General features: G+C 38.8%; 1 protein-coding gene and 1 long non-coding RNA gene across 9 annotated transcripts in view; one reads left to right on the forward strand and one right to left on the reverse strand.

Moving 5' to 3' along the window:
* The window catches only part of LOC107836018 (uncharacterized), a 577,303-nt gene that overhangs the window by 430,804 nt on the left and 131,352 nt on the right, over nucleotides 1-15,147 (forward strand). The window lies entirely within an intron of this gene.
* LOC103136852 (protocadherin-1-like) overlaps nucleotides 1-15,147 on the reverse strand; it is a 211,408-nt gene that overhangs the window by 177,457 nt on the left and 18,804 nt on the right. For 7 of the 8 annotated variants that reach the window (XM_007550288.2, XM_007550287.2, XM_016670576.1 and 4 more), the window contains one exon: nucleotides 2,762-3,590. In XM_007550288.2, coding sequence (XP_007550350.1) covers nucleotides 2,762-3,586 — 825 coding nt within the window. In that variant the 5' untranslated portion in view covers nucleotides 3,587-3,590. Of the gene's footprint in view, nucleotides 1-2,761; nucleotides 3,591-9,968; nucleotides 9,997-15,147 lie in introns of those variants that run through there. The other variant, XM_016670573.1, reaches the window with a different exon arrangement.

Here is a 15,147-nt window from a genome sequence, read left to right on the forward strand (position 1 = left end):
TTAGCATGCATGTCAAAAACATTTAAGGGGTTCAACTGAATCAGTCTTAAACGTCACTATGACATTTTTCACATTTTTGACAGTATAACACATAAAAAACATCTGGTTTCCTGTCTGTTAAAGATTATCTAATATGACACTAAAAACAGGAAGAATATGGTTAAAGAGAGTCTGAAAGTAAAATTATAATTTTGCCTGCTGATGGATGATTTACAGTCCAGTGTGCCTCTAAACAGCAGATATCACCAAACAGCAGTCAATTATTGACAACCTGTGAGAATTGTGTATTGAACAGAGGGGCTGATGGAGCGTAGGGTTCACTCTGATGAAGCCAGAACCACTTTGGCTGCTCTCCAAGGCCACTCTGTCCAAGCACACAGCAAGTATAAACACTCTTTATGTCTCGGTTAACAATTACCCAGCAAGGTTGACTAGCGTCATTAAATAAACCGACCAGAATCTCTGCACGTTTTAGCTGATTAATAATTGATCGATGCTAAGCAGTTTTTGAAATTAAACTATTTTAGATCTGTATCCCTCGTAAGGGAAAGCAACTCGAGAGATAATCTATCATAGTTTACATTCTGTCTAGTTCATTGTTGAGTAAATACCACCACAATTACATAGAAAATCGATGTGGACTCTTCAAACTGCTCTGGATAGCATCTTTTACATTATTAATCAGCATGTTCCTAAAGTAATACTGTTGTTTAATAGTCCTTTATGGGAATTTAGCTGTTAAACATTAGAGATCTTAGTCAATATACTCAGGAGGATTTGGTCTTTAATAAGATCAAGATTTGCACACAGGAATCTATGAAAGCAGTCTTTAAGCTAGTTAATATGAGTGTTTGGATCTGACAAATCCACTTTGGTCATTTAAAATGCATCCTGTTTAATTTGTCTCTTTTATTACTCCTTTCTAATCAGTTTACAGTAGGCAAGGCTAACTTCAAGGAACAGCGCCGCAGGTTTAAATGGACCAATCAGGTACAAGTGCAACATTCGGTTTAAAATCTGATGGCACCAGGGTTGACTTCATAACATTTTAGTGGATTGCTTTTAGTTTTGAAAATGCACAGTTATTAGAATGAAAATCTTCCTATGAATAAAGTGCCTCAGAAATATCTTTTAGAGGAATATAAAGGCTCGTCTAATGCACAGAGGAACTGATTGAAACCTCTGGCTAGTTTTTGAGTTTCCCCGGAAGGAAAATAGAGTAAAAAATGCATAACCAATCGCCGTGGCCTTTTCAAAGACCGAGTAAAAGCTAGGGATATACATGTCTGCACAGCCATTGGACATTTTAAGCAGGTCAGGGTCGTCTGTCATCATTGTCCCATTGCCTCTATACAGCATCACTTCTCAAATGCACGCTAAGTGAAATGAGTTCTGGGGCTCTCTGAAATGCAATGAGCCACATCCAGAGCAATAATACCAATAAGCCCCGTGGATAATCTCATGACTGACTCAGATTAAGTCATGCACATCGAGCTGGAAGGCTGGCTGGTCGGCCCGTGCTGCAGTCACAGAGAAGCGGGGAAACGGGGAGCGCGCAGGACGACACGGTGAGCTGGGTTTGTCAGGTTGTTGTGGAGTTGCCCAACCGAACAGCGACTTCCCATTCTGCCAGCTGATGCCAACATCAAGGACCTTTGAGCCCGGCTCAGGGCTCAAAGGTGAAGTTGAATCGGTGGTTAATATGTGACTACACACAGCGATCCCACGCCCTGCTTCACCTCCACTGGACCATCTGTCTGTACGGATAATTGAGCAGCATATTATGTGCAGTCAGTGTGCCGAGTTGTCCTGCAGCTTTCAGACTTTATCACCAACAAGGCCAAAGGTTTAACTGGAATGTTTGGTGACATGGAAACTCTTGACTGCTGAGCAACAGCAGCAATGTATGGGCACAACTTCACTTAGTATAAAAAAAAAGTCTTCAAAAGTTTGGTCTAATATTGGCGATGTGTCTTTTTGTTGTCCTTTTTTTTTAAAATTAATTCCTGTTTCATACACCACAGCTATCTTCTTAATTACTTTGTCCTGCAGTTCTGACACTGTTATGATGATGAAGAGAAAACCTTTTTAACTAATTATCTGAACCACTGACCTGGAGTGGAAATCCCAGCTGATCTTAGAGTAACAATATTTACACCAACAGACATCAGGGCCATGATTTATTATTAACACCATATAAAAATATGATATATGGGGGAGGTGTCTGAGACAGTGTGGTGTCTTGAATATTTCAAGCTTTGAACTGTTTGGGAACTCCAAGACAGTGTTATCGTGTCTTGAATAAATATATTCTTGTTTTCTCTCTCTTATATCCACAAAGTGAACAAATCTAGAAACAAAAATCCTTCAAAATATATATTTTTTAGATATTAACAGTCAGTATGACACAGACTATTAGTAATGTCTTTTGAATTATTATTTAAAAATATTGTCAGAATCTTAATTTTGCGTTTTAAGCCATAGCTATCAAAATTAGCTGAAAGAAACATTTTCATCTAATGAATCTATTTACTGTGACGCACATCTAATTACTAAATGGATGAATATTCTCCATTAGAACTTTTCAAACCTAAAAAAAAATTCCCAGAGTATATGATTTTGTATGTACCAACAGATATAAATATATTTTACACCAGAAGTCGGTAAACAAAAAAAAAGTTGGAAAACATACTACGTAATATTTTGCAGTTGCTACAGTTCGACAGCATGAAAGCATCTAATCTATAGTTAATTTACTGACCTGTAAAACGGAGTGTCCCACTGGGCTGTTCTCTGGCAGTTCGGCCTCGTAGTGATTTCTCTCAAATTTCGGAGCGTTGTCATTCTGATCGGTCACGGTGACTCGCAGTAAAGCACTGCTCGCCCTTGGTGGATCCCCTCCATCTACAACCCGAATATTCAGATCGTACGAGTCTTTCTTCTCACGATCCAGGTTACCCATGACAACCAGCTGTGGCTGCTTCTCGTCCGTGTCCAAAGCGACCTGCAGGCTGAAGAGTTGGTCAGCATCAAGTCCAGAACTCAGAGAGTACTCAGCCACACCGTTGGAACCAGAGTCCTTGTCTGTGGCCATTGGGATGGAGAAGAGTGCACCGATGTGTGTATTTTCTGGAATTGCTAGGGAGAGGATGGGTGAAGAGAACTGCGGCGTGTTGTCATTCATATCCAGCACTTCAATGCGACCTTCGATCAGCCGCGGCCCTGAGCCAATCCCTTTCACCATGTCTGTGATGGACACCTCAAATTCCAGGTAGCATTTTTCGTCAAGCTGGTTTTGGCAGTCACTCAGTGTCTCACGGTCAATAGGAATCTCTGTGGTGTAGATGTCCCCAGTTTTGCCGTCCACCCTCAGGTAAGTGGTGCCAACCTCCAGCTTGTACAGATGTCCAGTGTCCGGAAGGCCTTGGTCTGCCGCCAGGCTGCCAATCAACGTGTTGGGTGGCTGTTCCTCATTAACCCGATATAGAATATCAGTAGGCACAGCATTGCAGGAGACCATCAGGATGATGGCCAGGAGGGACCGTAGCTCCCACCTCAGGATCACCATGTCTCTGCCGGACAACATCAATCTGAAAGAGAAGGAGTCAGGAAGAATGAAAGTGAGACTCACTGTCATCAACAAATCAAGAAAATAAAGTAAAAGTAACTTGAAAAATGACTTATTTAAAGAAACACTACATTCAAGCAGGCATTTGAGGTTGTAACTATGCAAACATTGGTATTCTGAAGAAGAGTGTGATTCAATATCTGCGCTACTTCCGAACAGAGTTCCCCAGTGAAAGATCTTACAGAACTTTCAGTTTTTTCTCTATAACTTGAACTTTCTGAAGCCTTTATTGGTGTATTTTAACTGGTTTTTGTGACTGCAGGTAAAACTGCAAAGTATTAGGTAATTGAAAAAGAGAAAAAACATGTCTGGAGATTAAGAAACAAGAATTAAGTATTCATTTGAGTTTGTTTTAGTAGAGTTTATGTTTGTCTTGTTTTAGTCTCGTGCCTAAAATTAATGAAATCCCTTTGTGAGTGTAGCTGACCCATTCATTCTTACTTCCACATTTTAACCAATAACTCATATCTCAACATTGTGTTTACTCATATTTTTGAGGCAGCTTTTGAGCTTTAGTTTTGAAATAAAATGTCTTATGCATTAGAGTGTTTTTTATTTCTCACCGTTTCAATTTTTTCTATTGTGATAACCTCATAGGAACAATTAAATCTGCTGCAGTACAATCAGGTCTCTCCAGCCAATTAAGACCGTCATTTTTTGTTATGACTGCATTTGATGAGCTCAGGCCTTTATGTGACAAGGTTTTATTTACAGTAAATTTCAGACTCTGTCTGACCTCGTGGTCTCTCAGATGGAAGCAGTCCATGCTGCTGAATGCAAATGTTTTTACCCACGAGTTGACTTCCTCACCTTATGTTCAGACTGCAACATCTAAGCCAGACTCTGAATGATACAAGCTCTTTCTTCCTGTACTTCATTTTCACACTCCTTTCTTTCTTGGCAGTAAATCGTCTTAGATATGTGGGCTGTAGGAGTTTTTTTGGTTGTGGAGGTTAAGCTTTATTTTTCAAAATGTCACATTCTTGATTTTGAAACAAATGCACATATTGCCAGGAAGATTACAGAAAGTTTTTTTTTTTTTTTACTTAAAGGCAGAACCAAAATGCAAACAGGTGTATCCACATGAAGAGTGAAGACTTGTATTTACTGGATGTGCTAGGTCTCCTCTGGAGTGACTGACAGGGAGAGTGTTTGTAGGATGTGATTCTGTGACATTAAATAAATAAGTGTTTCTGCTAGTGGTTTTGATAGAAAACATATAACTACAAAGGCAAAACTATGAGCAACAGGCCTTGGAAGCATGGCCAACACTTTGTTCTCTTTCCCTGCTGCCATTGCCAAACTTAAGTTAGACTACAATCCCTAAAGAGTGCAGAAAATCTACGTCATTGTTCATAACTTCTCCTGTTCACTGTTTGGCCCGGTTTAAATTTTACCAGAGAAATCAAGCTCAGTGGTAGAAACTGCAGACAGGGCACTGAGTCACATGAGAATTGACTATAATTGTGTAGAAAAGCAACGTCCAGGCTAGACTTAAATGGCTACTGCAAAGAAAATAAAGGCAAAAATGACTTTGGATGTAAAGCATTTAATTAAAACACAGACCTGCATTCCCTAAACTTTTTTATTGAAAATTGGTGTTTTAAATTTTGATTTTAAAACACCAATTGCAAATAGGGTTGGAGCTTGGTTGGTGAGGCAATTAAGGAGACATAAATAAAAAAAAAAAATAAATAAACCAAAAGATGACTAACCATGACCCAAATGTAAACTGTGACCAGTATTCAGCAGCTTTTAATGAAAATCAGACCCTCTAAATAAAATACAGCACAAGTTATGTCCATAATTTAATCAAAGCTCCAGTTTCTGCTTTTTTTATTTGCCTTTATGTTTTCATAAAACTGACATTTGTTAATGTATTTCAAGGAAATACATTAACAAATGTGTTACTAGCTATGTCCTGAGGGAATTGTGTTTTTATGAGATGTGTCTGATATTCATTCAGAAAATTAGATGAATTATAAACATTGGAGGGGCTATTTGGTTGCATGAAATGGGCTCCGTTTTATTCAGTGAATCAGCTCAGCTACAAATGAGACGTGCGCATCATCACGTTTTTAGTGTGTAATTTGATTTTTGCCTGAGGTTTGTTTTCCAAGTGCCTGTGGACGGTTGCCAACATTGACAATTTGTTTACACATCAAACAAGGAGCTTACTCACTAAAAAGCATGACACAGACTGTTGGTAATATCTACACTGAGCTACAAGTGTCTTCAGTTTCAATCTCGTTTCATGCCAGTGCAAAGCTGAAACTTTAGACCATTCGGGAACAAAACGTGTAAAAATCAGCTTTGGGCAAAAAACGAAAAAAGATCAGGTAGAAACTGCTTTGTGCATATGAACAGTCACAAAAGGTCAAGAAACATCAACTGTGACGCTGAAAGCAGCAAATGTTTGACACTGTTGTTGCCGTGGGTCCAGCTCACCAGACACCCGGCTCACTTCTGTCACACACATGCACCTAATTACCCATGAAAGACTGTAAATGTGAGTGTGTGCCTTACAGTGCGAGATAGGTGTTGGTTTTCGCACATTTTCTTCCTGAGCCGCAAAAAGTCAGAAACCACGGAATCCCTAATCCCTGACCCAACGGCATTTTACATGTTGCTGTGGAAACAAAGTCACATCCAAGATTTATCAATAAGCAATGGTCTTTCAGTAAATTTGCAGTAAAATATGCATCAGATTACCTTGAGTTTCTAGATGAAAGCTCAACCTGCTGCTTACACCTGGAGCCAATTTATTCAAAAGTGACCTCATGTTTTGCCAGTATGTAAATATAAACCAGCAGCAGAGATAGCAACAAAACATGAAATCCACCTTGCAGCCTATGACTATAATAAACAATACTATTAGCGGAAAGGGTGAAGATTTTTATGAATTATTTTTTTATTTGGTGCTGGTTCTAAGCTACAACTAATTTTAGATGTTTTGCTTTCAAAACTCTTCTTATGAAGAGACAGTAGACAGCAAAAAAGTTTTCTTCGACCATATAGCAAAGCTAACTTTACCCATGTGTTGAGTTAAATTGTCAGTCCACCGTTTATGATGGCTAAAGAGAGAAAATTCCCTAAAATAATAATAAAATAAAATACGCTTCTGAGAACTTTGTCAAGAATAAGATATACAAACATTGTTAACCAGCTACATGGTCAAATGTGTCTCAATCTGAAATAATCAACTTACTTAATATGCTGTTATTCCATTGGAATTTCAGTATTCCCTGAATAAATACCAATAGCTTGTTGCCGGTGCTCTCCAGTTGACTCTTTGCTCCAACAGCTGAACACATAAACACAGGAAACTTTGAGCTGCTGCTCGTCACCTTCAGAGGAATCTAAGAAAAACAAACTTCTCTCGCTTTGCAGTTCCAAATCACGAATCTACCATTGTTGAAATCTGATATATATTTTTCCCAAATAAAACTTTAGAAACCTAATGTCTGAAAGTAAAAAAAAAGCGTTAAAATTACAACTTCATATCTTAAGAATAGCAGGTGAAGTGCTGCACATTCTTTACAACCACAAGCTATCTAAATCAGTGCTGACTTTTTAACCCAGAGTTGACAGAGTTTTTTATTCAGCTGCTTTGCAAATTCAAGGGTACGCTACCCAGTCTGTTGAATCTGAATGCAAGTGTGCTGCTGTGAAAACTTATAAATATATTTAGAAGTCTGTATTTCTACCCTTCTTCCAATGCAAGCAGACGATAGGCAGGTTTAAGACAAATCTAAGGTTAGTTTTTAGTCTTTTGTTTATTTCTAGCCATTGTCTCGGAGGGTTTATATAGAAAGCAAATATAGCGCTGGGTCATGAGAAAAACCGCTGGTCGAAATGTCAAGAGAGTGCAAATGAGTTCCTGTTTGCTGGTGGAATTTCATGTTAACAAGTTGGTTCAAATGTAGTTGTCTCCTCAAGGGACAGGATGGGATCAGAGATCATCCAGCCCGTCTTCTTCCCACAGAAAAAGTCACCAAGCAGCTTGAGTGTGTGTTTTTGTATGAGGAAGAGGAGGAGGCTGCCCCCCCGTTTAGCTGCTGGAAGTAACATTTCCATGTGTGAGGACTGCTTGACTCTCACAGCCATTTTATCTGCTGCCGAGCCGGTGGAGAGACAAAAGACTGACAATAGAAGAGCCAGGGGGACACAGACAGGGTGTGCCACGGCAGCAATCATCTGTACATTACAAAGCAGCTTAACGGCCCTGATGCCCCCCAACTGAGAGTGAATCTTCAAGTCCACGTCCCACTGGATGAGACTCTAGCTCCAGGACGTCACATTAAGCAAAGGTAAAGCTCTGAACACCAGCTGAAACTTAAGATTTCCAACTGGAAAATTCTAAGATATTTATTTCTAAAATTTAAAATCAAAATTACACTAAGCATGTTATTAGAAAGCATGGTGCGTGTTCAGTCAAATAATATTTACAAAATATTAACCAAAAACCCCCAAAATTCTTCAACATTTTAAGATTAGCAAGGATTCAGTTCCTTCAAAGGTATCTTATGTTGAGATGTCTAACTTGTCAAAAAAAATATATATTTTCTTAATCACGTTGTTCATTTTACATCCTCCAAGAGGCAAAAGAGGTTCAGAAAACATTCAAAAACAGTTCATAACATTCTAATCACAGTTTCAGAGGGAAATAAAACAAACATAACTGTGAAGCAGTTTAAATTATTAACTGACATATTTTATGAATGAGGCAACAACTTAAAATGGTTACCTGAAGTTTTCACTCTCAACACAGCAAGTTATGTCCTGAATCTATACAAAATGGACAAGGCTGTGAAACGGCTGCCTTGGAAAACACAGGTTGAAATTCAAATGTGAAAATTGTCTATCAAACATTCAGATATTTTTCATGCTCCTATGTCATCCAGCTGCTGCTGTTACACCGGAATATACCCGCTGAGGGGCAATGAAGCTTATTTCAATGATTTTCTATTAAAGTTTATTTAAGTGCTGAATGTCAAATAGTGTTCATGTATTCAGCAATCAATATTAAGAAAAACAATACTTTTTTTTCCAAATAGTACCTAAATGATGACACTGAAACTAGAATCTCTACAGTATTTAAATAGAATCTAAATACCGTAAAACAAGCCTGGAATCACTTTTACAATATAAATTCTAAATGAGATAAGTTATAAACAAAGTACCGTAACTTCTTAAAGCCAAACTATTTACAGTAATTGTTATCCTCAACACAACAACATTTTTTGAAGTGGTTATCTCCAGAAGGCTTCAAACAAATTATAAATTGTGATACCCGTATAGTACGGCTTCATATTGAATTTACAAAAAAACTTACAAAAAGACAGAAAACCCAAAGAACTTTTTTTTGGCAGTGCTTTACTTTAATAAACTCAAGTCTTGACATCTTTGGTTGATCTCAGCATGGGCTAGCCATCAAAGATCTTCAAATCTGATATGCTAAATGTTTCAGAGATCCTTTAAAAATGTAAAGCTGACACATTAAACTTTGTTGGAAGACCAAGAAGTTTGAAACGCAACGGGATTACAAGGTGTAAAATAAAATGCATCATATATTAAAAAAAAAACATACTTTATAGAGCCTAATATCAGCAAAACAAACTCAAAAATATTTTGGACAACCATGAAATATCTTCAAAATTATAGATTTAAACTATAATATATGGTAAATGAAGCAACAATTTAAACCATGAACTGAGTAGACGTTAATTTATAGAAATACTCCACGGCAACCTTTAAATTCCAGAGCAACGTGAAAGAAGTCAACCTTCAAAGGCATGCGGTAAAATAAATGAATCATGAAGCCTATTAGAAATGTAAGATGTGATGATTAAATTGAAGGAAGCTTAAACAAAACATTACCTATGCTTTTACTTGACATTTCACTCTATTAAACTTGACTACCAATCTCTCCGGGTTAATTCACAGCACTTTTCTAACAGCTGAGAAAATGAATCTGTTTACCTTCTAAACTGTCGTTTAATGGCGTAACATACTTTTGTTTTACCAACAGAAGGCTAAGTAGGCTTACGTATCCAATACATCCAATCATCCATGAACTCTCTTTTAAATTATACATATAAAACAACAAATTCCACTTAGGAAGTCAATACCAAAATTTGGAAATATGAGAACATGAATCTTTAAAACCATGGCAATGCACGACAATTGAAATTTTCCTACTGAGAGACAGATTAAATACTACTTTAGCAGCTCACGTACAGTTACTTACACACTAAGCTTATTGCAAATGTGTGCTACAATTCTATAACTTAAGAAACTCTACCAAAAATACAAAAAAAAAAAAAAAACTCTACAACACCTGATGACTGCAGTGAATCTCCTACAGTCCACTCCGACTGGTCTCCAATACAAGCTGTTCACTCCTCTGCAGTCCGAGCTGCGTCTGCACCACGTTGAACGAGTAGAAACTAAAGAATCCAACCAGTAACTTTACCGTCTGTTGGGGCGTCCCGTTAAGTAAAGCCCACCTCATCTACATAACAAGAGTCCCCCCTCCCGGTCCCCCTGTCTGACTTTAAACATGCCCCACCAAATGCAGAACATTTCAATAAGTTGTTCGCCAATAGAAATACAAGGATAAGTCGTCAATAATACATCTACTTCAGATTAATTGAAACGTAGCTTGTTTTAAATGGTAGCTGTCCTTGGGGAAAAAAATGGAACAATATCTGCAGTTCAGTATTTTGTTGACTAATTGACGAAGCTATAAATAAAGCCTTCTCCATAAAGGGTCATAAGTCAGTTTCTGTTTATTTCAGCTAATTAATGAAGCAGTTTTTCCTGCAGAAAATCACTTTAAAGTGAAGCTGCGTGAGCGTGACAGAAAGTCATCTGTGTTACACAAAAGCCTGAATAATCCCCGGTGTCGTTTTTAATTGCACTAATGTGCTCGGCAACGCTGTGAGACCAATTACACACCATGAAAATGTGACAACTATTATGGAAGACAATCTGGCACCTCGCAGCAGGTGGCTCACGGCCAAACTGGAAACCAGTCTGAAAAAAGTTTCCGTCTCGAAGGTGAGTGTTTTAAAACCAGTTTGTGTGTGTGCAGCTCTTAGAGCTGCCAACCTGAATTAAACATCTTGCACACACACGCAGACATGCAGATATGCAAAAAATGCTTTGATGTTTTCAGCTCTCAGACGGACAGAATCTGCACAGTTATGCGAGGTGGGTGTGTGTGGTCCACTCACTGTCCAAAAGAGAGCATTTCACTTGACTGACTTCATTGAATACCGTTGTTTGATCCAAATGAACACACACTCACACACACAGCTTGGTCTTTCTGGCCAAATTTAATTTGACCGAGGTAAAAAATCTTTGGAAATGTCATGCTGTGATTTAAAAATTATTCCTGATTCGTTGAAGCGGAGGGATGAGGAACCTAAAGGTTACTTTTACTGTTATACAAAAAGAAACGTAAATTTAATTTAGCGAACACGGGCTGCTGCAAGATACTAAAAAGTTGCAAATTTTGACTTTGCGGAAGAGCAGGGGGTCAATTGTGCTGATAAGTTTTGAGGTCTGGTACTCAAAGTAATAAAAGAGTCTTTCAGTTTGACGGTGAGAAGTTCACCTCGCTCATCAGACTTGCTGATAAGTCCTCCGCTACATGCAGGTGGTTTTCTGTCCATACCTTGTGCAAACAATGAAAATGATCAAGAGGGGGAAAGAATGTGAGCAACAAACGCAGTGACTGCCTTCATTTGCATTGCACAAGAGCAGTTTAATATCAGCAGGACATAAACAAGCTCTGACTCATGACTAATGGGTAAAGAGTTTACTGGTTCCCATGTTTTATTGTCCTCTATCTGTCTAGTTTAAAGTCCTGCTCCAGGGTGTGGCAGCAGGACTAACCAGTATCAGGATCAAAAGCCTGACCCTTCACTGACAGGATGTGTTGACCTTTGGTTCCACAAACTCACTGGTAGCGTCGGCAGCTGCAGAGGGGATGATAAATCTAGTGCATTAACCGACCAACAGAACAAAGAATGTTTTCAAATCAGTGATTTTATCTGGATGTTATTTAGAATCCAAATTACACATTGTTACACTTGTATTTAATTTGACTGCAAAAACGTTTCCAGGACCATTTCAAATTCTGACTTAGTTGCATGTCCTGATCTGACGTGAAACTAGAAGAATTTATGAAACAACAGCATAACAGCTGCTGTTATGCTGTTGCATAACATCCAAGGCAGTAAACTGATTCCAAATGTACATTTGGTCAGGTCAACACACTGATTTTGAAAGTAAGCTGTTTGCATTGTGAGACAGAAATACACTTCATCACTCGTAGAGCTAGTATGACAAACATACTAAATCAAGGAACGATGCAATTACTTGGATAAAAGGAATATTTGCTTTTCTTCAAACACAAGACAAGCTAAAAGAGGTTCAAGATTTCAGCTTTGTCCACCTGTCCAGAGGTGAATAATAATAATAAAAAAAGTAGCACTACGTGAAGAATTACATTTTCAAAATAAAAGCACATTTTTGGTACATCTCTGTGGCTGCAATTGTCAGGAAACATAGACCTGAATAAAAAGAAAAACAAAATAAATTCTAAATGACTTAAGAATTTTAATTTATTTATTTTTTTACAAAGTCGTCCAGGGTTTAGAAGCAACTTTTAAAGCAACTTCAAAGGCATGTGGTAAAATATCTATCTGCAATGTTCATACGTTTGGATGTCTGAAGGATGTGGTGTTTTGCACTTTACTTTTGGTAATTCAGAGTAAAAACTGATTTTATATCTTGATAAAACATTACTGCTTTTCTGTAAAAGGTGAAACGTGGTCATGAATCGGAATGGCAAAAAAAAAATGCCATTAAAACATTTTTATACCTTAATTTATAGTCAAACATAGAAAATAAGAAATTATTTGACAGTGTTGGAAATAATGGAGTCTATATTAAGCTACCCCTCATAACTCCACAAGGATAAGTATGTTTGATAATGGATGGATGGATATATCTTAAGGCGAGATATTAATAGTAAAGTATATAAGAAAATATAAGAGTTTTAACTTTTTAATATAATAAAGTGGCTTGTTATTTTTGCATACTTCGGTTTTACTGCTACCTATTATGGGGGAAAAAAAGCATAAATCATGTTGCAATTTAAAGTTTCACTCCTAGAATCAGAAAAAAAAAGTCAGTCAGTGATACATTTAAACAAGAACAATCACAGAACTGTTAATCCAAAAAGTTTACCAAAAAGAAAAAGAACACTTTTTTCCCCAAACTGTCTGAACCAATCCGAAGATCCTGGAGGACGCTGTTCTTTACCATTTCTCACAGGTTTTTCTTTTACATGCATCAGTGATTCATGCTTCAGCCGAATCATGTAATATAAACACGCAGCGATGTGTGACAGCGTGAAATGACACCTGGTGCTCAGAGTGGGAGCAGGCCGCGAGGTCTCACCGCCTTTAACCAACAGGAAAAAAAATAATCAATAGAGCCTGGATGGTCGGGCTTTCAGCTCCACTTACAGCAGGAAGCACAGACGTGTGTCCATCAGTCCACCGGAGGAGCATCTCTGCAGGCGGGAGCTGCATCGAATTAGTTGAATGTTTACGATTCCCTCTAGAGGATTTGTGCTTCTAACGAAGGAACAGCGATGACGACATCAGATGTATCCGCTGCGCATGATTATGTGTTTGAATTGAACAGAGCGCATGATTATGTGTTTGAATTGAACAGAGGAGGGAAGTAAGTAAGAAAAAAAGAAAAAAAAAAAAAAGATGTTGGATGGAGGAGTTTTTCTAGCACCACCATCAGGTAACATTCCCACCGCGACTCTGTCTGCCTTGTTAGAGAGGAAACCGAGGAGCGCAGCACATTTCAGGGCTGACATAAAACCTCTGTGACGTGAACCCACAGCGTTTTTTACCCACTGATGCGAGCTGGAAGGGTTGCAGCGGGAGTAATGTGCAGACTGTGGCAGGGGGGCATATCTGCGATTTTTATTATAAAAACACACCGAGAAAAACCCAAATGGAGCTGTCGCCTCCACACTCTTCATCCTAATGGACTCAAAATGAAGCTGAATATGAAGAGTCTCATATGAAACGAGCATCTTACAGCCCGAGCGGAGGCAGTTTTCTCTCAGGAGGAAGCGGCGATAAGGCTGCATTTTACGGCATTTTACACTTGCAGCCTTCAGCTTTGTCTTACCGGTGACTCGAGAAGAAAGTATGAATAGTTTCACCTCTTCGGACTCAGTTTTGCTGATGTATGTGAACTTATAATGCACCTGATTTGAAAAGACATAAGTAATCAAACCCGGGAGGAGGAAAAAAAGTGAGAAAGTGGTTTACGTTTTTCTCAAAATATGTTGTTGCTGGTGTAAAACACAAATCTGTGAGTAAGATGGCTACCAAATAGCTACAAATGTACTATGCACCAGAGTTGATGGCAAGGTTATAAAAAAAAACTGCAATATTCAGGTCTGGCAAGAAATAAAAGCATGAAAATGAGTGCATTATTCGCCGGGTCAGGAAGTGCTTTTGTCAAAAAAACAAAAAACAAAAAAAAAAATCTATATTTCTAGATTCGTAGGTCATGTTTAATAAATCCCTCCGAAATGTTCAGGTTTTACATTTTTCCATTGTATTTTGAACCAAAGACATGCGTTTCGTCTAACATTACCTTTGATGCATGTATTTCTAACGTCTAAAAACAGGACAACAGTAGCAGAAACAAAAGGCCTTGAATTATCTTTTATCTTAGAATATGATCTCAATCAGAAAAAGAACCGGTTGTATTGCATAATTTCAAATGAAATTCTCTCATTGTTGAGGCTTATTTCCTTGTATGGCTCCTCTGACCGGATTTTGAGATGCCATAAATGTGACTCATGGATTACACATCGACACCTGATGCCTGCATCAGTCTACCGACCGGTTGCTACCTGGACAGAGAGAGCAAACAAGTGTGAGATTGTTCTTAGTTTGGGTTTTCTTGTTCTCTCTACCTGAACCGTAGAAGAAGGCAAACGTGCCATGACATCTCTGAAGTCTGAAGCATGGACAGCTTCTTTTTGGTCCTGAGCGGGAAAAGAAAAGGGGTGTGTGTGCGTGTGTGTGCTTTCATCTGACAGACTAAACCCATTTCCACTCTGCCAGCTCCTAGTTTAATGACGCCCCATTAACAACAAGGCTCCCTCAGATCTCCAATTTTTACGGAGAAATGTGCAGAACGGACTCCGCTCGACCTCCCATCTCTTCCTCCTCCATTCAGACTAATCCCCTTTCGCCTCGACCCCCGCTTGCAGGGCCCCGGGAATCAGCACGTAGCTGTTTAAGTGGTCGGAGCGGGACAGACGCGCCTCTAAATTAGAGGAGGCAGCCAGGAATCCCAGAGCTTGGGATCCCGACCTCAAACCCAGCCCCACGACACAGCGGCGACGGCGGCAACGGGAGGAGCTCGGGTGATGGCAGGGTCGCCATCCAAACCAGCCGCAAACC

The sequence above is a fragment of the Poecilia formosa genome, unplaced genomic scaffold, assembly GCF_000485575.1.
Source record: "Poecilia formosa unplaced genomic scaffold, Poecilia_formosa-5.1.2 Scaffold35, whole genome shotgun sequence".
In the NCBI taxonomy this organism is placed as follows: Eukaryota; Metazoa; Chordata; class Actinopteri; order Cyprinodontiformes; family Poeciliidae; genus Poecilia; species Poecilia formosa.